At 37.1% G+C, this 25783-nt stretch overlaps 1 protein-coding gene across 3 annotated transcripts in view; it reads right to left on the bottom strand.

Annotated features, from left to right (window-relative positions):
* Nucleotides 1-25783, bottom strand: part of ACSS3 (acyl-CoA synthetase short chain family member 3) — a 261782-nt gene that overhangs the window by 90263 nt on the left and 145736 nt on the right. For all 3 annotated transcript variants that reach the window (XM_072655479.1, XM_072655482.1, XM_072655481.1), the window contains one exon: nucleotides 16250-16401. In XM_072655479.1, the coding sequence (XP_072511580.1) occupies nucleotides 16250-16401 (152 nt within the window). The remainder of the gene's footprint in view (nucleotides 1-16249; nucleotides 16402-25783) is intronic.

Here is a 25783-nt window from a genome sequence, read left to right as displayed (position 1 = left end):
AGGAAAACGTCGTATACAGTAACAGCCACAATGTGTGCTAACTTTGATAGACTTAGCTCTTAGAAATGCAAGGATCCAAGATAACCCCAAAGGACTCATGAGTGAAAATGCTGTCCATATCCAGCAAAAGAACTATGGAGTCTAAATGAAGATCAAAGCATACTATCTGCTCTCTCTCTTTTCTTGTTGGTTTCTTTTTTCTCATGGTTCCTCCCATTGGTTCTAATTCTTTACAAAACGACAAATGTGAAAATAGGTTCAGTAATACTGTATATATAGAGAGAGCCTGGATCAAATTACATGCCATCTTGGGATGGGGAGGGGAGAAATGGGGGAAAAATTTGGAACTCAAAATCTTCTGGAAGTGAATGTTGAAAACTAAAAATAAATTTTAAAAATAAATAAAAAAGAAAGATTCCAACACGCAGAGGTGAGGAGAGAGTACAGTTTAGGCCTGAATAACAGTCTACACTCACAAAACAGTCTATACTCATAGAAAATGTAGAAAGAACACTAAGTAGACCTGTCTAGCCAGAACTGAGAATGTCTCATCATGAAGCAGAGACAACCTTGGTCTTCTAAGGCTTTGCAAGTTCTGGCAGGCTGGTAAACAAAGACTGCTGTCCAAGGGCAAATCAAAGTACAGAGAGGCTCATCCCTAGTAGACCAGATACTGTGTGATTTCTTTGACCCTGGCAAAGAAAAACATTTTAAAGGACCCAGCTCCCATGTTTCTGCTTTAACAATTGTGGAAGAGGAGAAAAGGAAATAGACAATTACAAGAAATACGGAATTCTATGCCGTCTATAAATATGAAATTAAATTCTCTGTACCATCACTGCAACAGTCACCCACTTAGTCTACTGGCCTTGTCTCTGCCAAATGTGGTTCATCATGCACTCAGCTATCAAAGTGATTTTCCTAAAGCGGAGGTCTGACCATGTTATACACACCTTTCTTCTCCCTCATTCAGTAAACTCCAGTGGCTCCCTATTACCTTCACGACTAAATAAAAAACCCTCTATTTAGCTTTTAAAGCCTTTCCAATCCTCTTACCTTTTACTCCTCTCCAATTTATCATGAAAACCTCTCTATACTTTACAATGCAGTTATGGAGGTTTGCTGTAGTTATTCAGTTGTATCTGATTCTTCCTGAACCCATTTGGGGTTTTCATAGCAAAGACACTGGAGAGGTTTGCCACTTCCTTTTCTAGCTCATTTTACAGATGGGAAAACCAAGGCAAACAAGGTTAAGTGATTTGCCAAGGGTCACCTAGCTACTAAGTGTCTGGGGCCAGATGTGAACTCATGAAGACAAGTTTTCCTGACCCCAGACTTGGCACTCTATCCATGATGCCACCGAGCTACTCCAGTTACAGAGGGCTCCTTGTGATTCCTTGCAAAAACACTTCATCTCCTAATTTTGCCTTTTCACTGGCTGTCTCTCATTTCTAGGTTGCTCTCCCACTTTATATGTTCTTCCTTGGATTCTTTCAAGTCTCATCTAAAACCCCACCTTCTATAAGAAGCTTCTCCTGTTCCCCTCTAAAGCTAGTGCCTTCTCTTGGAAGTTACCTCCATTTTATTCCACATATAGTAATATATATTGTACTTTCGTATGTATGTGTATATGTGTGTATGTATGTGTATATGTGTGTGTGCACACGTGCATGTGTGTATACAGAGAGAGTATATTGCATATGGTTGTTTTCATGTTGTCTCCCCCACTAGACTGGGTGCTCCCTGAGGACGGAATTGTTTGTAGCTTTCTTGGCTCAGCCCCTGGCAGACAGTAGGCACTTAATAAATACTGTTGTCTGGATTTCACTCTAGATGTGATGTTTTTGTTCAATGATCAGTGAGTTGATATGTGATTGGAAGAGCTGATCTAAGTCAATATTGATAATCTTGGGAAAATTCAAGTCAAGTCAGAAATCATTAAGCAGCAATTATGTCCCAGGTCCTGTGCTAAGATCGAGAAACGAGAAGATCAGAAAATTGTAACTGAATGGCCTCCCTGGTGAGGCCATCCAAGAACGTGGCAGAGCTGGTTTCACTGCATGTGCAAAGATGATCAGAATCATTATTTTTATGACCTCAACCTGTTTTTTCTAATCTTTTTTTCCCCCACCAGCACACAATACTGGTCTTTGATATAGACTAGACTTGGCATTAAGAAAAGCAGGTTCAAAACACAGCTATGGTACTTAGTTTTGTGGAAAAGGTCACAATCCATAAACCAGAAAGCTTATATTAAGCCCCACTAAGTGAGGAACACTGTGGTGCTAGAGATAAAAGTATTAGGAATGAAACAATCTATACTCACAGGAGTAGGAGACAAGTATATATGTGCATGTATAATATATATATTACATATTATAATATATATTAACTACATATAGGCAGAGCGTTTGGTGAACATTTTTATGAAATGAGGTTAATAAAATCCTTACAACATCTTGTATACCACCATACACCTATCAGAATGTAAACTCCTCCTTCCCTCCCTCCTTTCCTTCCTGACACCAGTCCCTAGGCAGTGCCCTCTGCCACACACCCCCCCCAAAGCCCAGTTAGTCAGTGTCTCCAGGGCAGAGCCAGTCCTCTGCAGGTCCCACCCAGCTGCTGCCTGGGAGAGTCCTGGCATTACCTGGAGTGGCAGTTCAAGTGTCTGGATGTTGTCACATATGAATTGGGATGTGATAAAAATTAGATATTTGAAAACTATTTGAAATTATATTTGAAAATAGGTAATACTACTACTAATACTACTAATATTTATTATAATAGCAGATTATCATTTGAAAATCTTGTCTATTACGAAAATATATAAGATAATATAAAGATGTAGCTTCAACCAATTAACATTGAGTCAACTATTAGATATTTGCTGTATGTTTGAAGCCCAGAATATGGACAGTTTTATTTATAAGTAAAGGATTAATGAAATGTTAACTGTTAAGGAAACATCAGGAAAGATATTCAAGGCCTAAGTTGATGTTAGTGAAGTTTTATTATTTAAGGTAAAAATTCCTGGGACCGAATTTGTTTTGAGTTTTGATTAATGGGATAGTTGTCTGAATTATCATAAAGCCAATAGTAGAAAATGGCACATGCAGCAGTCTGAGAACTGCTTAAATGTGAATATTTGTGCCTGGGAAAGGTTAGGATCCTCCTGACTCTATTTCCCCATTGTGCTATTTCCTTTCTGGAAAAGGAAAATTCTTTACTGGGTTCCTCTTGAGCCTTGTCTTTAACACTCTATAACAACATGATTGGTTATCAGATAGGGCTTATGCCTGGAATCAAACAGAGCTAAGGGAGTTTTTCCCTCTGTTAGGATATAAGCATGTCCCTCTTTTTCTTTTAATAGCAAATTTCTATAATCAAGAAATTTTGTAAGTACAACACTAAATCTATTAAACAATAGATTGATACTGGAACATCTCTGAGTTACTAAAATAGGATTCAAGTGTGAACATCTTACAATTTTAGCCTACATGTGGTCAAATTATAATATAAGGATGATATCCTCCAAAGGGAAAATGATTAGACAAGGTAATAAGACAAAGATGTAATGCAACTTTAAAAATATTAAATGGAATGATAAATTTTGAGAAAAACAGCAGAATTAGACTGTTTTCTCTAAGAACTACATACATATGTATATGATTGGCTTTCAAAATTTATCTATCATGGAAATTCAGGCTTTAAGTATGTATTGGCAATAAGTTCTAAAGTTTTGTTAATCAAGGATTAATTGGATTTTCACATAAATTGTAATGGTAAAGGTAAAGAAAGTAAAATTATTTTCCCATTTTAAGTATCTGTCTGGTAATTTTAAAAAGCAGAAAAACAGGTGATAAATGAGTTTCCTAAGAAAAAGATCTAGGACCAGACAGATTTACAAGTAAATTCTATCAGTCTATGAGGTACAGGATTTACCTAAGGATTGAAATAGTAAATGATCATATAAACTGAAATTCTTGGAAGTTTCAAAATTGGAGACCAGATTGAAGTGATTGCATTTGATTAGGTCAGTACCTCTAGATTTGAAACCAGAGAAGAACCCTCCTTTAGAGAATAAAGCATATTGTCCAAAAAAAAGATCTCGGGACTAGATAATTACATGAAACATCTGAGACAATCTTTTCCACATGGTCTCTTGCCCTAAGCAACTGTTCCTGCTTGCTCTGTTTTGTTTCTGTCCCAGTAAGCTAAGAGAGTGTTCAGTTAGTTCATGCCTCTGTCAGATGGGACTCGATGTCTGTCCCTCCCTTCCTTCCTTCTCTCCCTCCTCTCCTTCTGGCTTTCACTGATTGGCCAACAAGAAGTCCCAGCCCAAGCTTTGCTTGGTCATTATTTTGGCCCTGATGGCTTAGAGTGAACGTAAATAAAAATTGTTTCCATTTTGGCTAAAAACCTTGCTCTCCCAGATTGATTTTTTTGGACTAGGTAAAAGAGGTCATTCTTTGTCTCATTTCTTACCTAGCCTTAATCAATGAATGGAAGTTGACTCAGACAAACTAAGACCTGGGAAAGACCTTGGCTTAAAAAGGTCAGGGTTTCCCACTGCATCCATGGCCAGCTCCATTCATCCTGATCTATACCTTGCCACTGAACCCAGGTGACTCCAAAGGAGAAAGTGAGGCTGCTGACTTTTGTACAGGTCTCCCTCACTAAAATCTAATTCATTTGAAAGTCATGGTGGCATCACCTCCCTGATGTCATGGTCCTCTTCAAGAACAAAGGACCACCACCAACATACAAGCTTCTTGAGGCCAGGCACTTATTACTTCTCTGTATTTTCATCTTCTGCAACTGTGCCTTAGCATAGAGAAAGCCAAAAACATTTGATGAATTGAATTAAAAATAATCTTAAAATCCTATGTGAATAGGAACCATTCCTGTATGCAAGAGGCTCCCTGCCACTAAGGGGGAAGATTTGTTGTTTCTGTTCATGCCATTTTTTATGTCTGTAATACACTTCCCATCCATATCTATGCCTATCAAAGTCCTACTGTCTTCCACAAAAAGGCTATGGAACCTAAAATGTTACTTCACAGTTTTCATCAAAACAGGGTCTCCATATTGCAATCAAACACATCTGAAATTTTTTTTTAAAGTAGAAAAGAGTAAAGATTTAGTGAGTTGATTAGAGAGCAGAAATGAGAAAATGGACATACTTGAATAATTCAAGATGAAGAATTATTTAGGCAAATGGCAGGAATAATTTTTTAAAGAAATGAATCATTCAATGTTTATAGTTAATAAGCAAAATGCATAAGATAGATTGATATTAAATGAAAATGTTATTAATTCTCCATCAACTCTGTCCACCCCACCCCCATTATTAGCATAATAACAATAATTTGGCATGTTTGGGAAATTAAGACTTGTTATTTCATAGATATAGGGAAGTTATGAGTAAGGAAATGCTCAGATCAACACCTGCTCTTAATTTATATAGGTTTCAAGAGCTGCCTACAGCATTCAGAAGCTATGTGACTTGCCCAGAGTCACACAGATAGCAATTTCAGAGGCAGGATCTCAACCAAGATCTTCCTGAGGTTGACCCTCCATCGTTCTCTCATAATAATAATAATAATAATAACAAAAATAAGGAAGATAGGACCATGCCACTTTCCATCAGCAGCTGTGCTTGGTTTTGACTCAAATCTCATCATCACGCTACCCCTTCTAGTTGGGACATGTAACAGCTTCCCAATACATTCCATTTCCTCTACCCTTCAATTAGAGGGCAGGAATTGGACTAAAGTTTTCTTTAGAGGGCAGGAATTTGACTTCCAGCTCATTCTTCCCTTTCCATCTACAACTCTCCTTGGTTTCAACCCCATAGAACAAGATGCTTTCCAGTGCCCCCCCCCCCAGACCCTACTGCTTTCTAGCTACCTTTTGTGTGTTATCTTCCCCCATTAGATGACAAGCTCCTTGAGGACAAGATCTTTCTTTTTTTCTTATCCATATCTCCAGCACTTAGTACAGAGCATGGAATCCAGTAGGTACTCGATAAACATTTATTGAAGTGAACTGAACATAGGAATTCCTAGATAAGGAGATGAACTCTAACAACATAAGTTGACTTTACAGCAATTCTCAAAGACAGAAGTTAAAGATAAGTTGCCAGTCTGAAAAAGTTGAGGCAATTCCACACAGGTGGTTTGCCTACATTGATGGACCAAAATGTATATTCATAAACACATGCATAAACATATTTGCATATTTCTGTACACACACACATATGTTCCCTCTTAAACCATTCCTGTATTTGAAATATGACAGTGCACACTACCAGGTAGAAGTGGTTACTTAGCACTACTTCAATGACTAGTTTAAAGGATCTACAATTTTGCCTTTGTTTATTGTAAAGTTAGACCCAAAGACATACATTTTCTCACCAGATCCCTATGACTGCTTCACAATCAGCCTTACTTTCTTATCTCCATACTGCAGTTAGTTCAACCACATACTCCCAACAGCTTTCACTGAAAAGTTTGTTCTAAGAACAAATATTTGTAAGTGAAAATCACTTAAAAGTCCAGATGTTATTTTTCTACCATTAAATGCAATTGCCTAACCTGAAGAATTTCTTTCTTTCTCAAACTTGGTTCCACTTGCATTTCAATCCTCCTTTAAAAAGAAAGGTCTCAAAATAGCCCTAAATCCTAGCTCATCCATATTTATATAAGTAAATGACCTCAATAGCTTGCAAAGTAATAGAGTTGAGGCCACAGTTCTATAGTCAAGATAGTGAGGAACCTTCTATCAGAAAACAGGTTCTTTTGATATTTTTTTAAAAGTTATTTGAATGCAAAAGTCTCAAGTTGGGCTTCAAAGCATGACATTTAAACTGAAATTTCAATAACCACATAAAAGTACAATAAGTTGAGGAATTTTCTGTTTCTAAATTGAAAACTGTAACATTTCTAACAATCCCATTCAGCAAACATTAAGTGCTTGTGCTTATATGTCATGGGTCCGAGGCATCAACAATTTAAAACTGTTCTGTTCATACTAGTTTTAACAATTGGTTATCTTTGAAATTACTTGCTCCAAGATTTCAAGGTAGATAATTTAATACTTATTCATCGGCACAAATGGACACAAACACTGACAACACGTTTGCTATCACATCAGCACCTAGAAAATGTGTGAAGAGGATATTGCCTCAACTCGAACTCTGCCCTGAATCTTCTCTGGGTATGTGGTGAATACTTTTGGCAAGGAATGTGCTTCTTTGTGTTACATCTTGCCTGACATTTATGATCAGATGACTATTGGACAAAGTTATCCGTTATATCTACCAAGGGATAGAATCTGCTGTGGAATCAAACCTCTGAAAGTCTCCTTGTACCCTACTAATACCCTCATCAAGAATGCCTTCGATGTGTTTCCTGATGAGTCTCATAAAAATTGTATGTAGATGGAAAAGTGGACGTTATAGGTTGGGAGCTGTACTGTGTTTTGTCAGTCACCTTTTCCCCATTATTAAATAAGCTCTGGGATGTTTCCCATGATTTACTATCTTACCTGCTTTCGGATATTTTGTGAATCATGAAAGCCTTTGATGCCCTCTCAACTGTGCCCCTTCCAGTGTGGACTGTGTCTCTGTATACTTTGTCTCATTTAGCAACTTTCCCTATCTTCATTCTGTTTGGGGCAATTTCTGTTGCTTCATCATTTCAGTCCTGTCTATTTGTGACCCCATTTGGGTTTTTTTTTTGGGCAAAGATACTGGAATGGTTTGTCCAGCTCATTTTACAGATGTGGAAACTGAGACAAACAGGGTGAAATGACTTCCCCACTACACACTGCAAAGTGTCTGAGGCCTGATTTGAACTCACAAAAATGAGTATTCCTAAGTCTAGGCTTGGTGATCTATTCACTGCACCACCTAACTACTCCAAGTGCAATTTCTACCTCCCTTATAAACAAATAGGATCATAACTTTAGTGCTAAAAAGGACCTCAGAAGTCACCTAATCTATCCCTATCCTTCCCACATGAGGCCTAGAGAGGTGGTTTTGTCCAAGGTCACACAGGTTTGTAAGTTTTAGAAGCAGGATTGGACTCAAATTCTCTGACTCCAAAACTAGTGCTCGCAACCCAGAATTATGATGTGACAGTGTTAGCATGCAGGATTTCCAGTCCTTAGTGATGATCATAAAAATCTCTGTAAATCTTTTCCATATTTCTTCATTCCACTGTCTTTCTTACATTTTTTTCAATAAATGCCCTCTGGATGGTTTTGCTTAATTTAGTCTCTCACAAAGCTTTATCTGTTTTGGTTTTATTCCCCACTGCATCTATCTCTTTTATGAAAAAAGAAAATAGAGAGACAAGAGTTCTTTTATTTTAAGCCAATGTACTAATAATGATTGCACCTATTCAATCGCTCACCATGTTTGAGTTTCCCAGTTCCCAGCATCCTCCCTGTGCCATTGGTATAAGGCACCTTCCAGCACCTTCTGGAAGAGATAACATAGGTATTGCAAGGGTTTGGCCTAACCATCCCACAGTGGGGTGAGATGGGGTGGGGAGAAAGCAGAAAGAAAATTTATATTGTCCAGATCATGCCATGTAGTTAAAAGGGACAACCAGCTTATAGCAGTGCTCATCCTATGGTATATGAGTTGAACACAGAGAAATGGACAAGGATCTGCGCCTGAAATTAAGCAAGAGGAGAAGAGAAAGCTGGATTGCCTTTGGGAAATGGTGATGCTTTTTAAATGATTTTAAACTTCTTCAAGAAAAAAAAGTCTGTTTTTGAAGAAATACTAATATTCTCTCAGTGATGTTATATGACTGGAAGTCAAAAAACATTAAATCCTCTGAAGAATTTGAAAGGATTATCCCTCAGAAGCAGTATGCCACAGTCCCTAGGGAGCAGGCCTAGAAGTCGGGAACATGCAGGTTTAACTCTACCCTCTGACACATATTTCCTGTGTAACCTTGGGTAAGTCTTTTATTTATCTATTTAGTATTTTGTTTTCCCCCAGTTGATGTAAAAAACCTTTTAACCTTCATTTTAAAAACTTTGGGTTCGAAATTCTCAGTTTCTCTTTTATCCAGGAACCCTGAGGGTCTTCCCCTCCCAGTTTTTGTTTGTTTGTTTGTTTGTTTGTTTTTTGATTAAAGGGGCCATCCCTTGAGTAACTACTTAAAGAAGCCTGTTCATTGAATTGGTGTATCTCATTCAAAGTGAGAATGCAATAAGACCTTAGGCTAAAATGGCCAGGGTCTCACATTGGCTCCTGGGCCATCTCCAGTCATCCTGATGAATATCTGGCCACTGGACCCAGGTGACTCTAGAGAAGAAAGTGAAGCTGGTGACCTTTCACAACCCTCCTTCACACAAATCAAAGTCAACTGCAAGTCAAGTCATCACCTCAATATCATGGTTCTCTTCAAGAACGAAGAACAAACACACCCCCTTCCTCCCTCTCCACCCCCTTCATTCAGAAGGCAAACAATTCAATATAAGTTATACGTGTGGAGTCATGCAAAACATTTTCATGTCAGTCATGATGTGAAAGAAAACACAGACCAAAACAAAACAAAACAAACCTCAAGAAAAAAAAAGTTTTTAAAAAGCATGCTTCAATCTGTATTCAGACACCATTAGTTCTTTCTCGAGGGAGCGATAGTATTTTTCATCAAAAGACTTTCAGAACTGTCTTGGATCACTGTATTGCTGAAAACAGCTAAGTCATTCACAGCTGACCATCTTACAATATTGCTGTTACTTTGCACACAGTACATTTCATTTTGCATCAACTCATATAAGTCTTTCCAGGTTGTCCTGAGGGCATCCTGATCATCATTTCTTATAATACAATAGTATTCCATCATAATCAAATACCACTATTTGTTCAGTTATTAACCAACTGATAGGCACCTTTCAATTTCCAATTCTTTGTCACCAGAAAAAGAGCTATCATTTTTTGTACATATAGGTTCTTTCCCTCTTTTTTTTTTTTTTTATCTCTTTTGGGATACAGAACTAGAAGTGGTATTGCTTCGTCAAAGGGTATGCATGGTTGCATAATCTTTTGAGAATTGTTCCAAATTCCTCTAAAGAACAGTTGAATCAGTTCACAACTCCACCAACAGTACATTAATATCTCATTTTCCCCACATCCCCCCAACATTGGTCATTTTTCTTTTCTGTCCTATGAGTCAAACTCAGACATATGAGTTAGTACCCCAGAATTGTTTTAATTTGCATCTCTCCAATCAATAGTGAGTTAGAGCATTTTTCCATATAGCTATAGACAGTTCTGATTACTTCATCAGAAAACTGTTCCTATCTTTTGATCATTTATCAACTGGGGAATAGCTTTTATTTTTATAAATTTGATTCAGTTCTCTATATGTTTGAGAAATTAGATCCTTATCAGAGAAACTTGCTTCAAAATTTTTTCCATTACTATTGCTAACTGTATTTCCCTATTCTCTCTCTCCTTTCATTCTGTCCCTCCTTAAAAGTGTTTTGCTTCTGAGTTACCCATCCCCCAATCTTTCCTCCCTAATGCTCCTACTTCTCCTATTTCCTTCTCCTACAACTTTCCTGTAAGGTAAGATAGATTTTTATCCCTGAATGAGTATTTTATTCCCTCTTTCAGCCAATTCTGATGAGAGTAACATTTGCTCACTCCTCCTCATCAGCACCCTCATCCCCTCCACTATAAAAGTTTTTTTTTTTTTGCCTTTCATGTTAGATAATTCACTCCATTCTATCTCTTCCTTTCTCTGTCTCCCAGTACACTCTTCTCTCATCCCTTAATTTTATTTTTTTATATCATCCCTTCATATTCAACTCACACCTGTGCCCTCTGTCTATATATACTCCTTCTAACTACCTTAATAATGAGAAAGGTCTTATGAATTACAGGTATCATCTTCCCATGTAGGAATGTAAACAGTTTAACCTATCAAGTCCCTTTTGATTACCTTTTCCTGTTTATCTTCATATGCTTCTTTCGAGTCTTGTGTTTGAAAGTCAAATTTTCTACTCAGCTCTAATTTTTTCATCAAAATTACTTGGAAGTTCTCTATTTCATTGAATAGCCATATTTCCCCTGAAGGAGTATACTCAGTTTTGCTGGGTAGGTTACTCTTGGTTGTAATCCTAGCTAACCTGCCCACTGAAATATCATATTCCAAGTCTTCTGACCTTTAATATGGAAGCTGCTAAATCTTGTATTGCCCTGACAATGGCTCCACAATACTTGATTTTTTTTTTCAGGCTGTTTGCAATATTTTCTCCTTGACCTATGAGCTCTAGAACTTGGCTATAATATTCCTGGGAGTTTGGGGCAAGTTTTAAAAATGATAAATTGCAGAGAAGGTACTGACTAGCAAAGGTAAAGGTAGTTCTCTGTGTTAATGAAATTACAGGCAGATCCAGGTTCTATCCTTATTCCCATTCACTCAGTGAGCAAAGGATAAGTGAGATGCATAGAAAAATAGCATATTGAAAGAGTAAAGGATGTCATCAGGTGATAACCATGTGATAAAAGTAAAAGGTAACTGGAAAATAGTCTAGGTACTCTAATGGTATCCTTATGATGTCAGGAGAAAGCAAGGAAGGCTATTACATTGTGTTCTGTGACTGACTTATGGGAAAGCATGCACTACAGCCACACAGGGATAGACCAGTATTTACAGGCAGTGAGCTGCGCTGTTGGAAAAACAATCTCGTCTATGAGATTTTGGATCTATTTGAGCTTTACAGAATATCCAACAGGTTTTTGTTTGTTTTTTATGAAAAAGGATTGAAGCTTTCATTTTTTTTATGAGGAAGCAGCATACAACTAATGGTCATCAAAATTTAAGAATGGGCTTCCATGAAATGTGGTCCATTTCTCATCAATTAAAGTCTCTGAAGCTAAAAAAGTAGTAACTAGAAATGTCAAAAGGAGGATTCCTATTCAGGTACAGGTTTAACTAGATGGTCTCCAAAGACTCTTCCAGTATGTGTACATACACACACACACACACGCGCGCGCACATACACACACACACATTCCTTTGGAGTTAATGCTCGCATTTTTTCCCTCTTTTTCATGGCAGCTTTCTTTCATAATTTTTTCTTGTTATTGGAATCTATCCTTTATGACTTCTATAATACTCTTATCCCTGAAAAATAACAATTGATTGGGACAAAAATAAGATTCATAAAAATCATGTCAAAGGAGAACTGAGAGCAACAACAACAAAAAAATACCCTCAAATCACTAAGTTATATGAAAACCAAAACCAACCACTTAAAACTACATTTGCATCTCTTGTTAATCTCCTGATTACAATTAACCTTGAATTTATTTTGAGAATTTGTATTTTTGTCAATTTACATCTGTCTTTATTTTTTTTTACTCTGAAACACCTTGGTGTCTCTGCTGCTACTAAGGATTGGCTACCCCTACTGTTTTAAAAGAATATCAAACGTAGGAGTGTTTGCATTTTTATTTTTTTTTCTGTTAAGAAAACTGTTTTCCCAAATGTGTTCTGAGAGGAACAGAGAGATGAGTTCTTTTTTTAAAACCAATGTACCAATAATGATTGTGCCTAATCCAAATTATAACATTGGAAGCCAACTGGCAAACAACCTAAACAGCATAAAAATATATAGTGCAAAAGGGACAGATTAGCAAGGTAACCAACTAGTAAAAATCATAGTCATGCATCAAGCTAATTGTATTACAGAATTAGTTTGGGGGAGGAATTTGTGTCAAGGACTCAAAATAAGAAACTTATTATAGAAGAATCAGTTTCCAAGTAAAGAAGTTTATTCATCATAGATAAAACTACAGGTACAAGTCAAAGCATAGGATAAATTTAAAAATGTAGCGTATGAGTTCATTATTAATGTTAGGTTTTGGAGAGAGGGTTATGCATGGAGACAGGAAGTTGGATGAAGGGAATCCAGATTATCAAAGATATGTTATTAATGATACAGGAAAACTTCAGATAAAGAAGCAATTTTCTCTGCACCAATCCTGACTGGTACCAACTTCTGCATTTTACAATTCTAGAACGTTGCCTAGGTAACTGAAGATTTGAGTGGCTTGCCTATCGTGTCAGAAGCAGGAACTGAACTCAGATCTTTCTGATCAAGCTGGTTTTCTAACCTCAATACCACACTTTCTCTTATAAATACAGTAAGATTATTTCTTTTTTTAAGGCAAATGGGGTTAAGCAACTTGCCCAGGGTCATACAGCCAGTAAGTATCTGAAGTGGGATTTGAACTTGGGTCTTCCTGACTGTTCTACTCACTGTGCCACCTAGCAGCCACTATGATTATTATTATTATTATTATTTAAGAATCTTAGTTTATGATGCTGTTTTTTAACTCTCTCTTTAAAGATTATTAAAAAAAAATAAGATCACAGTTTATGTGTAAGATTTTCTCTGAAATGGAGGCAAGGAGAGATCAGCACACATAAGGATTTGAGGTTTTTCCACCTCTGTGGTTCCATAATCCCATTATGGTTCCATAATTCTAACTCTATACTAATATTATGGGGGTAAGTAAGTGGTAGAGTGGATAGAACACTGTGCTTAGAGTCAGTAAGATTCATTTTCATGAGTGCAAATCTAGCCTCATATATTTACTAGTTGCGTGAGTCTGGGTACCTTACCTAACATTGTTTGACTCAATTTCTTCATCTGTAAAATGAACTGAAAAAGGAAATGGCAAACCACTCCACTATCTCTGCCACAAAAACTCCCCCAAATAGGATCACAAGGATTTGGACATGGCTGAAATGATTGAACAGCCGCAAAATCACTAATATTAACATAGTGTTCATTTAGGAAATGCCTGGGGATAAACTGTGTAGTTGATATAGACCCTGCTTTTGCAAAGGATGCCCTTGACAGGGGGAGTGAGGCATTGTCTATAAATACTAGAAATAAATATAAATCAACACAGAGGGAAACAATACTGTTCATCACATGGGATGACTTCATTTCCCTGGACATCTATCTTAATCTACTCTACTACACACAAGGTGCATTAATGTGTGAGTAAGAATGAATCAGACTAGCCATACTCAGATAAATCTTTAGCAAAAATTTATTGAGCACAACTAGATTTGGAGGGGCTAAAAGGGAGGAGGGGAAATAGTGAGCTATTAAGGTAAAGAAGATTTGAAAGGATGTTAAGGTGTCCAATATGGATAGAGCACCAGTACAGGAGTCAGGAGGACTTAAATTCAAATCTCACCTCAGACACTCGACACTCACTAGCTGTGTGACCTTTGGCAAGTCACAACCCCAATTGCCTCATCCTAGGTCATCTCCAGTCATCCTGATGAATATCTGGTCACTGGATTCAGATGGCTCTGGAGGAGAAGTGAGGCTGGTGACCTGCACAGCCCTCCCTCACTCAAAACAAAGTCAAGTGCAAGTCATGTCATCACTTCTCTGATGGCATGGTCTTCTTCAGCAACAAAGGACAAACACACAAATGATATTTAATGGCTGTCATGAGTGGCAGCTTGACTCAGTGAACAGAGCATTAGATTTGGAATAGAGCGACCTGTGTTCAAATCTCAGCTCAGCCACACACTAGCTATGTGGTCTTAGATAACTCACTTATTCCTCTGAGATCTAAATCTGATTATACCATTCTTCTCTGAATGTCTGCAAATTCATTCAGACTTGCTTTCCCTAACACCCAAAATGAATATTCCCCAAAGCTGAGTAGGATCTGCCCTGATACCACAGAGCCACCAAAATACCCCATATATCATGCCCTCAAAACATTACTCCAACCCTCATTTTCTTTAGGATACAGCTGCCAAAGATTCTAATCCTTTGGTCTGCAATTTAAAAGATCATTTTATTCAGGGAGTATCTTTTTGACATGAGATGGTTATTGAATTCTTTATGTCTCATTTGCTGATGTTACTAACCTACTTCAGAGGATGCTAAGAGGACCAAAGCTTGGAAAATGCTTTGAAGATACAAACACCTACAATTACGTTTCAATATACATATTATTAAACTGAAATGGATGGGGAAATCAGTCTCTAAAATAGCAGAAAAATAATCAGTGTGTACAGGGAATATTGTTAGACAACAAAAGGCAATCTAATCCTGCTTTATAGGTAAAACTCTTCTTTCAGTGAATTTTTATAATTTGGATAGCGATTTTCAGTATTTTATTGAAATATAAAGTCAAATAATAATCTCCCTATTCAAATTTTCCATCTAAATTTCAAATTCTACAAAGATGGATTTTACACACACACACACACACACACACACACACACACACACACACACACACACACACACACACCTTTTCTTCCTTCCTCCCTCCCTCCCTCCCTTCCTTCCTTTTACTGATTTGCACTGGTGGGAGCTCAGATTCCCAAGTACAATTCAGACATCGTTTCACTTAGTGCTTTAAGAGAATGTTCCTATGATTTAAGAATGATATTGAGAAGTAGGAAATGGTCCAAAAGACAATCAGGATTATGACAGGCCTTAAGGCTTTGTCACATAAGGATCAATTGAAGGAATGGGGTGAGTTTATCCTGGAGAAGACAAGACTCAGGAGGGGATTTGGTAGCTCTTATCAAATATCTGAAGGGCTATCCCATGTTATACTGCCTAGACCTGTTTTCTTGGGCACCAGCCACAATGGATAGAAGTTATATAGAAATGAACGACCTCCTAATTAGGGCTGATCCAAAGTAGAATGAACTGTCTCAAGAAATGGTGAATCTCTTCTCCTTGGAAGAACCAGATGACTACGTGGTTATGTTACAACGTGAAATCCTTTGTATCAGACTTAGACTAGGTGGTCTCTGAGATCCCTTACAATTATCAAAATTTGGGATTCTGTGATGAAATCACAGGTCTTGTTTCCTCTCTCCCTCAAGCCCCAAACAGTCTAAACACCAGTATAATGAATATTACTACCAAAGTGTTTCTTTATGTGAAAGGAAGTCTTTCCCTACTCCCAATAACTTTGAACTCTTGTTGAAATGATATCATATGAAGGGATAATATTATATAATTCAACCTCATAAAATAGTTTGATATCCACACTATGTTTTTCTATTTTAAAGCTATCTGTTAGACAGTCAATCCTAAGAACACGCAGACTATTTTAGCTCTACCCATAGGCATACTCAAGCTCCCCAGAGCATAATCCTTCCACTGATTCAGATCTAGGTTTTGAAAGTGACTTGCCCCAGTATCCTCACATCACCTTGTCAAAGAGTACTGCTTCCCCAGGGCTGCCCCAGGGTCCTGTTGACGGATGACTCTAATTGCAGTTGGTGCTGTAAACAAGGCCGCCACTCCATGTTCTGAGAGCACGCGGAAGTAAGCCCCAGCATCTGGCGTCCCCACAGGCTTCCCCTGAAATGAGATTAATTAAAAACATCACTGGATAAAAATAGCTCATATTTTCTCGACAGTTCAAGACTTGGGCACTTAACAGACAAATAGCAATAAAAATGGTTTTCAATAAATCTGGATTCTTTTGTGTTTGTTTGTTTAAAAGATTCCATGCTTCTCACATCCGTTCATATAATACAATGAGGTTCTTATAATGAAAGTACTTTGTAAAGCTTAAAAATACTGGAGTTGAAGGCTGCTTTACTCCATTTTAGCTCTGATGTCTTAGCTGAGTCAGAATATATTTTAATCAATCAAAAAATCTTAGACTGTAAAAGCTATTGGATGACGTTTGGATGTCATATGAATGACAACCTATAAGAAGTGAGATTTTGTTACATACTCTTGGTCCTATAAATGAGGATGAAATTAGCTTGAATAAAGAGCTTTTTCAGAGTTTGGAGCATGTGGTTTTTGAGAATACAACTAAAGGATAAAAGCAGGAATCAATTTTTTAAGTACGCAGGAGGATCATTACTCTACAAGAGTCTCAGAGCAGAGAACTCTGCTGAAGGAAGTTCTAAGAAAAGTCAACTGCTACTCCAGCTTCCCCTCCTGTTACCTGTCTATCCACAGACAATATGTTACAAATGTAAATAAAAATCATTAAAAATGTATATGAGAGGCAACATGCAGTAGTGGATAGAAAGTTAGCTTGGGGCACATGAGGATAGGGTTCAAGCCTAGCCTTTGACAGAGCCTTATTGTATGACCAGAGGGAAGTCAGTGACCTCTCAATGCTCAGGAAACTTTAAAGCAGGGTAAGTTAAAAGACAGTTGGAGATCAGTAGCAATAAAAGTAATTTCTATATCAAGAGCCACTTATACCAGTGAAATCACAGATTATCTCTACACACACACACACACACACACACACACACACACACACACTCTTCAATTCAGTTCCAAACTCTCTAAACAAAAGGTATCTAAAAAGACCTTTCTAAATGTATCATGCAAAAAGTTTTTTAAACTAAGCAGAAAGCTATCATATTTCAAAGAACCTTTCCCACTCACCCACCCACAATAAAAATTAACCACATCAATATCCTTTTTTCCATTTGCCAAGAACCCACGCCAATCACTTTCCAGGGGGCATTGAGTAAGAAATTTGATTGCTGAGAATTTCCATGTAAACACTTTTGCCATGGCAACAGTAAAAAATGATCTTAATCTCCTGGCACAAATTGTGTAATGGAAAGGAAAAAAAAAAATGGAAGTCCAGGTTTCCTACGTACACATTGACCAGCATAACCTTTTCAGATCAAAGTTCATATGCAAAAGAAATCAAGTGTTATATTTTTAATCATGGATAAGAAATCACATGAGAAACAGTACAATGGAAAAAGAGGGCAGAGGGCCAGATTGAAAGTCAGTGAGTCTCAATTTCTCCCTCTGATACATATTAGTTACGTGTGAACACAAGTAAATCAATGAACTCCAGAAGGCTCCCATACAATTCCCTAGGACGTCAAGTTACAAAGAGGTTACTTGTCTGTATCAGTGAAGGAAGTTTCCACATTAGAAATGCGATTAGTAATGTGTTACAGGTTCAGACCTCTCCCCTACCCTCTCCCTCACCCCCAATAAAATAAGGAAGAACTGCTCTGTAAAGTCAGAAAAAAATGACAAAATTCATTTGTAGGGGTAAAAATGTAAAGAATATCAAGGGAATAAATGGGAAAAAAAAGTAAAAGAAAGGGACATGGCAATACCAGATCTCAAACTATACTACAAAGTTATGATCATCCAAACAATTAGGTACTGGGTAAGAAACAGAAGAGCTGATCAATGGAAGAGATCAGTCACACAATATTTAGAAACCAATGAATGAAGTAGCCTAGTATCTGATAAACTCAAAGATACTAGTTATTGGGACAAGTAACTGTTGGGAAAACTGACAAGGCATATGAAGGACATTTGGCATACAACAGTGTCTCACACTATATACCAAGATAAGCTCAAAAGAGACACATGATTTAAACATAAAGGATAATACCATAAGCACATTAGTGGAGCAGATAAGAAGTTCCCTGTCAAATCTATGTATAGGGGTAAAGTTTACAACCAAGCAATAAGTAGAGAGGTCTACAGAAAGTAAAATGGATCATTTTGATTATGCAAAATTTAAAAGTTTTTCTTTCAAAAACAAAACCAATGCAGCTAAAATTAGAAGGCAGAAAATATGGGGAAAATTATTTGCAGTAATTTTCTGAGATAAAGATCTCATTTCTAAACTATATAAGGAACTGAGGGAAAAATTTAAGAATAAGTATCATTCCTCAACTGACAAATGGTCAAATGACAGAAATAAAAAATTCCAGAAGAAATCAAAACAATCAATAGTCATATTAAAAATTGCTCTAGTTTACCAATAATTAGAGAAATGCCAATGAAAACAAATATAGAGTACCACTTCAAGTCCATCAGATTAGCTATGATGACAAAAAAAGAAAATGACAAATCCTAGAAGAAAAAGAAAAAACAGATACCCTGCTATGATGAGCTAGTCCAACTATTACAGAAAGCAATTTGAAACTATGCCTTCAACTCTATTAAACTGTCTACACTCATTGACCTTGCAATAACACTACTAGAGCAATGCACAAAGAGTTACAAAATGAGGTAAATGATGCAAATGTACAAAAATATTCCTAACAACTCATTTTGTGGTGGCAAAGAACTCAAAACTGAGAGGATGCCCATAAATTGGATAATGACTGAATAAACTGTGCTATAGAAATATGATGGAATACTATTGTGCTCTAAGAAATGATGAATGGGATAGTTTCAGAGAAGCTTGAGAAGACATATATGAACTTATAAAGAGTTACACGCACAGGACCAGGAAAACAATTTATACCACAAGAGCAATAATGCAAGGATGATCAACTTTGAAAAACTTACAAACTATGATAAACTCAATGACCCATCACAATTCCAAAGGTCTCAGAATGAAAGATGCTATCCACCCGCAAACAGATAATCTTTTTTTTACTGTACTATGTTATGGAAACGTTTGTTTTATTGCATAAATTAAAATAATAAAAAAGAAAGGGTGAACTCAGAGTGCAACCCAAAGCATATTTTCTTTTCTTTTCTCTTTTTCTTTTCTTTTGAAGACTACTAATTCAGAAATTTGTTTTGCATCACAACACATACTGGTTTTGTTTTATTCGCATTCTCAATGGATGGGGAGGGGAAAAGGGAAGAAAACAAACAGAACTGAAAAAAGTAGAAGAAAAAACTCTCTATACCTAAATAAAAAAAAAAAAACTACACCTCCCTCCAAAGTAAGTCAGAAAAGGAATTTTGCCGAAATATCCAAATAACGATACTATTCAGATTTCATGGACAAATTAAATATGAAGGCCAAAGACTCTGGTATGATGCGGGATTTGGAAATACCGAAACTGATATTTACATTTAGTTTACTTTAATGTTGCCTTTTTTGGGTCCAGACCTTATTTCATCATTATAGAAAACTGCCAGGCAAGGAAACTGCCTCTGCCAAACAGAGTAGGCAGCTATGCTCCAATATTTACTCCTGAAGTGTTTCCTGGGGCACTGAAATGGTAAGTGATTGCCCCCATTCATATATTGATTCGAATTTATATTTATCATGTATCCATGGAGATAGACAATCAAAAATAAACTGGTCTGAAGATATTCTTTTTTTTTAATTTATTTATTTAACTTTTAACATTCATTTTCACAAAATTGTGGGTTACAAATTTTCTCCCCTTTTATCCCCTCCCCCCCACAAACACCAAGCATTCTAATTGCCCCTTTGACCATACAACGCAACTATTATGGAAGTCATTTGCAAAAATACACAGATTTGGCCTATATTGAATTGCTTGCCTTCCAAAGGGAAGGGGTGGGGAGGGAGGGAGGAAGAGAAGTTGGAACTCAAAGTTTTAGGAACAACTGTCGAGTAATGTTCTTGCCACTAGGAAATAAGAAATACAGATTAAGGGGTCAAGAAAGCTATCTGGCCCTACAGGACAAAAGAGAAGACGGAGACAAGGGCAGAGAGGGATGATAGAAGAGAGAGCAGATTGGTCAAAGGGGCAACTAGAATGCTGAAGATATTCTAACAACAAAATTTATATTCCTGCTATTATTATCATTAATCCATAGCAAGGTACACTAGTATGTCTAGCCATTCTTATCCCTGCTACTTCTTCCCAAAATTAAGCTAAATCAAATGAAAGCATCTTTTCTGCAGTAAAATGTTTTGTCCTGAAATCCCAATTACATGGAAACTGCATGGAAACGAAAGAGATATGAGAAGTTGGGATATATGTTTGAATCATGGAATCTCAATCAGGAGAGACCTTTAGAGGTAATTTTGCAGCTGAGAATATCGATGAAGTCTTTTGCTCAAAACAGTAAACAGAAGAGCCAGACTTCGAACTCAGATGCTCTGAACCCCAAATGAGCATTCTATCCATCCTCCATAATGCATGTTCATTCCCCAGACTGAGCTGGTAGACCAATGTTTCCCTCCCAACCCCAATTCCAAGAGTAATAAGCTGATTTACATCCTGTACTCTTGAATTGCCCTCAGTTCTCAGTTTTGTCACCTATAAAATGAGGTGAGGGTATTACAAAGATTTCTTCTAGATCTAAATGCTGACTCGTTTACAAGCACTTATTTTTCTTTTCTACATTCCTTCCTTTGCTCCCTTCTCTCCTTCCTCTCTTCCCAACTTCTATCTACTAATAAATTAATTAGCCAAAGCGTAAACTAGGTGCTAGCAAATCTTTTTTTTAAAAAATATTTAGTTTTCCCTAATTTTAAATATTTTTAAAAATTTTGAATTACAGATTTTTATTTCTCCCTTTCTCCCCTCCCTCTTCTTTGAGACAGTGAGTAATCTGATATATACAAACAAGTCTTTAATAAATTTCAGAGGACTGAACTGCTTCAAACTATTTTATGAAATCAAATGTTGCTACAGAGATAAGAAAGAATTAGACATACTCTGGAACTTCATATACATATATATATATATATATATATATATATATATGTGTGTGTGTGTGTGAATACATATATATTCCAGAGTATGTATGTATGTGTGTGCATATGTTTGTGCATGTGTGTGTATGAAGTTCATGAGCAGTGTGCATGCATGTGTGTGTGTGTGTAAGAAAGAAATTTAAGCAGAAAGGCAGTTAAGCTTATAGAACATCTAGAAGAGAAACACCCCTTGCACCAATATTAGAGGGCAGAAAGAGTGGGAGGAGGGGGGAGTGACCCTAAGGAGATCATCCCCCTACCTAATGACCAGAGAATAACTTTGTGAACTTCAGAAGGTCAATTTTCGAAACTCTGAATTTCCCGTTAGTGTTAATAGCAGTATTCTCAGAAGCACATGTGATGGCAGTATCTACAATGGTAACTGAGACTCACTGAAGATAATCCAAATGTATTGAGTCCAGTCATAATCCAGTAAGAGAAACAACCCTCGTGGCAGCTCAGCAAAGAGCTATATCTAATGAGAAATCCATGAGGATTCTATGAAGGTTGCAAAGGATTTCCAAAATTTAGGAACTTTGAATTTACCCTCTGGACCCATTGAGTCCATTCTGCCCAGAGACCTTGTCTGAAAGGAAAAAGTGAGGCTCTGGTTTGGGGTCCACTGTTTTTACCACCTCAGCTAATTAACTCTGACTGGCTATTTGATAATCAATGGGGAACACACTGGATACAGTTTCATGAACGCTAGTACTTGAGAACCTCATCCTCTTAGAGTATCACTCTAGAACCCTGAGGGGAGGAGCATATTAGCTGCTCTCTGGAGACCCACCCCTTGGAAGGTAAGCAGAAACTGGGAAAACATACAAAAAGAGATGCTACATTAATGTCATTCTTTACCTCTCTTCTTTCCTTTCTCTTTTCTTTCCCTTGTACATTCTCTGTCTCTATGTCTTAAGAATACACACATACAATATGTAGCTACGTGAAACCTATTTTATTTATCATGGCTAATCCCAAGCAACGTAGTTACATGCAATTATTTATTTGCACCTACTGCTTCCATCACCCAAAGCCATATTTCTCTTTCTCCTAAGCCAAGTCAATAGACAGACATAATACAATCAAACTGGCAGTTAGAATCAGACCCTAAATACTTAACTTTTTACTTTTGAAATTTATCTTGAATGCATCACTTTCATTATCTTTCAATAACCTCCTTTAAGTTTACAGAGATTAAAAGATAGTTTTACATCTCTTACACATCCTGGGGCGACAAACCCTTTTTAAGTACTTGGAAGTACTTGACTGTGACTTGGAAGATCCAAATAGCATCCTGTAGAAATCATCTGGCTAAGTGTAAATCAGAGTTAAATCTATCAAAATTTCTCAGGTAAATTAAGCAAACTGAGATAATATCTTAAGAGAGAGTTTGATCTCTTCTGGAAAAAATATTAAACAAACTTTTACAGTTGAGTCATGTGATCATGAAGGTAAGTAATCCACATTTTAAGATAACACTTGTAGTACTTATAAAGGAATTGTATTCCACATGGCTACGTATATAACAGAGGTGATTTAGGTGTTTAAAAAAACACGTTAATTCCATATTAAAGTTAATATTTATCCAGAAGATTCTATGAAGATGGAAAGGCTTTAATTATGGCTTCCATTTTGGCTTCTATCTACTCTTTATAGACTAGTCTTGCTAAATACACAGAGGTTTATGATTCAATGTCGTCAGTTACTCAATGAATTATTTGGCTATGATCACGCACTTTAACAGATAAAAACCCCAAATGGCCCTTCATCCTTTCTCTCTAGTTAATTCATAATGTTGGGCTAGTACACCAGATGGATGATAATCTGGGCTCGAGGCTGAACATGGAGAGCATAGCGAACTGGAATGTAGTTGGGAAATCATGTGGCTCTTCCCATGATTACAAGGTGCTTCATGATTTTTTTTTAATCCAAGTTTTAGAACACCAATATTCTCTTTTCAATTTAATTTTAAAAATTAACAAGTCTATCATCTCTCCCTCCTTCCCCTGCTCCACTATTGAGAAAAAGGAAAACAAAACTTTGCAATAAATATACTTAGTAAAGGAAACTATGTTTTGACAATGGCCATTACCAACAGCAACAACAACCACAAGACAAAACAGACTGTGTCTCCTGAATCCATCCCTTCTCTTTCAAGAGTTAAGTAGCATGTTTCATCATGGGTCTTTTGGAATCGTGGTCATTCTTTCTGTTGATCAGATTTCTTATGTCACTCCTTAGGCTGTTGTTACAGTATAAATTGTTCTCCTAACTGGTGGAATTGTGAATTCACACTCTGGAAAACAATCTGAAACTATGTCCACAAAGTGACTAAACTATGCACACCCTTTCCCCCTATAATTCATAGATCTATACCTGAAAGAGAACACAGAAAAATGAAATAAATCTGCATGTGCTAAAATATTTGAAGCCCCTGTTTTTGTTTTGTTTTGTTTTATGTGTAGCAAAGAACCAGAAACAAAGAGTGTTCACATCTGTTGATGAATGACTGGATGTATATAATCGTAATGGATTACTACTGAGCTATAAGAAATGATGAACGGGATAGTTTCAGAGAAACTTGGGAAGATTTTTATGAAGCAATGCAGAGTAAAGTGAGTAGAAGCATTAATATTCTCTAGAGGGTGCCATATGACTAAGAATTATAGGACCCCTTAACAAACAACACCGAAGCTCGCCCAAAGCTCAAAGGAGAGATAGATACTAGGAGTCAATAAGCTATAGACTGAGACTAATGATGATCTACATGCAAAGAACAGCCAATAAGACACTATTAGGGACTGAATGACCACCCCTCCATTCTCCACCCCTCCCCCCAAAATGCCATGTAGCAAAAATGAGAGATGATAGAGTTCTAGTGTTAGGGTTGCTGTTCAATTGTTTCAGTCACATCTGACTCTTTGTGACCCCATTTAGAGCTTTCTTGGAAGGGATACTGAAGTGGTTTGCCATTTCACTCTCCAATTCACTTTATGGATGAGGAAACTGAGGCAAGCAGGGTTAACTTGCCCAAGGTCACACAGATATTAAGTGTCTGAGGGCAGATTTGAACGCAAAAAGATAAGTCTTCATGACTCCAGTCCTGGCACCTCTATCCACTGCGCCAACTAGCTGACCTTTGTGTTACAGAAGTATCTATGAACAAAAGTATATGTGTGTGTATACATGTGTGTGTATATATGTATATGTTTATATATGTGCATATATGTCTGTGTGTATAAGTGTGTGTGAGAAAGGGGGAAAGGAGGGAGAGGGAGGGGGGAGAGAGAGAGAGAGAAAGGAAGAGGAAGAGGAAGAAGGAGAAGGAGAGGGAGAGGGAGAGGGAGAAATATAAAATCTTGGCTCCATTAATGAAACTGGGCTTCTAAGCTTCTAAACTTTTGGTGCATCATGGATCCCATTGGCAGCCTAATGAAGCCTATGAACCTTTCCTCAGAATGATGTTTTTGAAAGCATAATGTAACATGTATAGGATTTTGAGAGAAACCAATTACATTGAAATGTGCATACATACAAACACATATATTAAAATTCATGGATCCCAAATTAAGGATTAAGTAAGATTCATACTCCTAGTACAAATCAGTGACATCAAACTACTGAGCATGCCTGAATTTCACTAAAAAGGGACAGGTAGGGATAGGATGAATCAACAACAAATATTTTTGTTATGAATATATTTCATAGATTATAGATATAGAATAAGAAAGAAGAAATCACCTACTACAATCCCTCCAGGTTACAAATGAGGAAACTGATGCTAAGAGAATCACCTAAATGACTTATCCAAGTTGACACAGTGAGTGTCTAGAGATGAGATGTGAATCTAGGTCTTCCTGGCTCGAAGTCTAATATCTTATCCTTTATGCTGCACTGCATTTGGAATTATGACCCACTTACACTTGGGGAGGAGGGGAGACAGAGAAATAGAGACAGAAACAGAGTGTCTTAGACAGGGATAGACATAAAGAGGGACAGAGATAGCAAGGAAGAAGCAAAGGGAAAACGGGGAGACAAAGAAAGGGAAAAGAGAGAAGAAAAGAGGGAGAGAGAGATGTAGAGGCAGAAATGAAAGCGAGAGAAGAACAAGAGAGAAAGAGAAAGCAACTCAAGATGTGGTAGATGTATCCTTCTTGGTGGCATGAGCAGAGTCTGCATGGATATTTTTCATGTTACAGGGTAGTATTGGTTTGGTGGCTGGATTGGATTGGATGGTGGCTGATGTTCCTTCCAACTCTCCCATTCCAAAATTCTATAAAGCTTTTTGCAAGCCTTAAATGTCTCAATATTATT

The sequence above is a fragment of the Notamacropus eugenii genome, chromosome 3, assembly GCF_028372415.1.
Source record: "Notamacropus eugenii isolate mMacEug1 chromosome 3, mMacEug1.pri_v2, whole genome shotgun sequence".
NCBI lineage: Eukaryota > Metazoa > Chordata > Mammalia > Diprotodontia > Macropodidae > Notamacropus > Notamacropus eugenii.
This window is presented reverse-complemented; position numbering and strand designations above follow the sequence as displayed.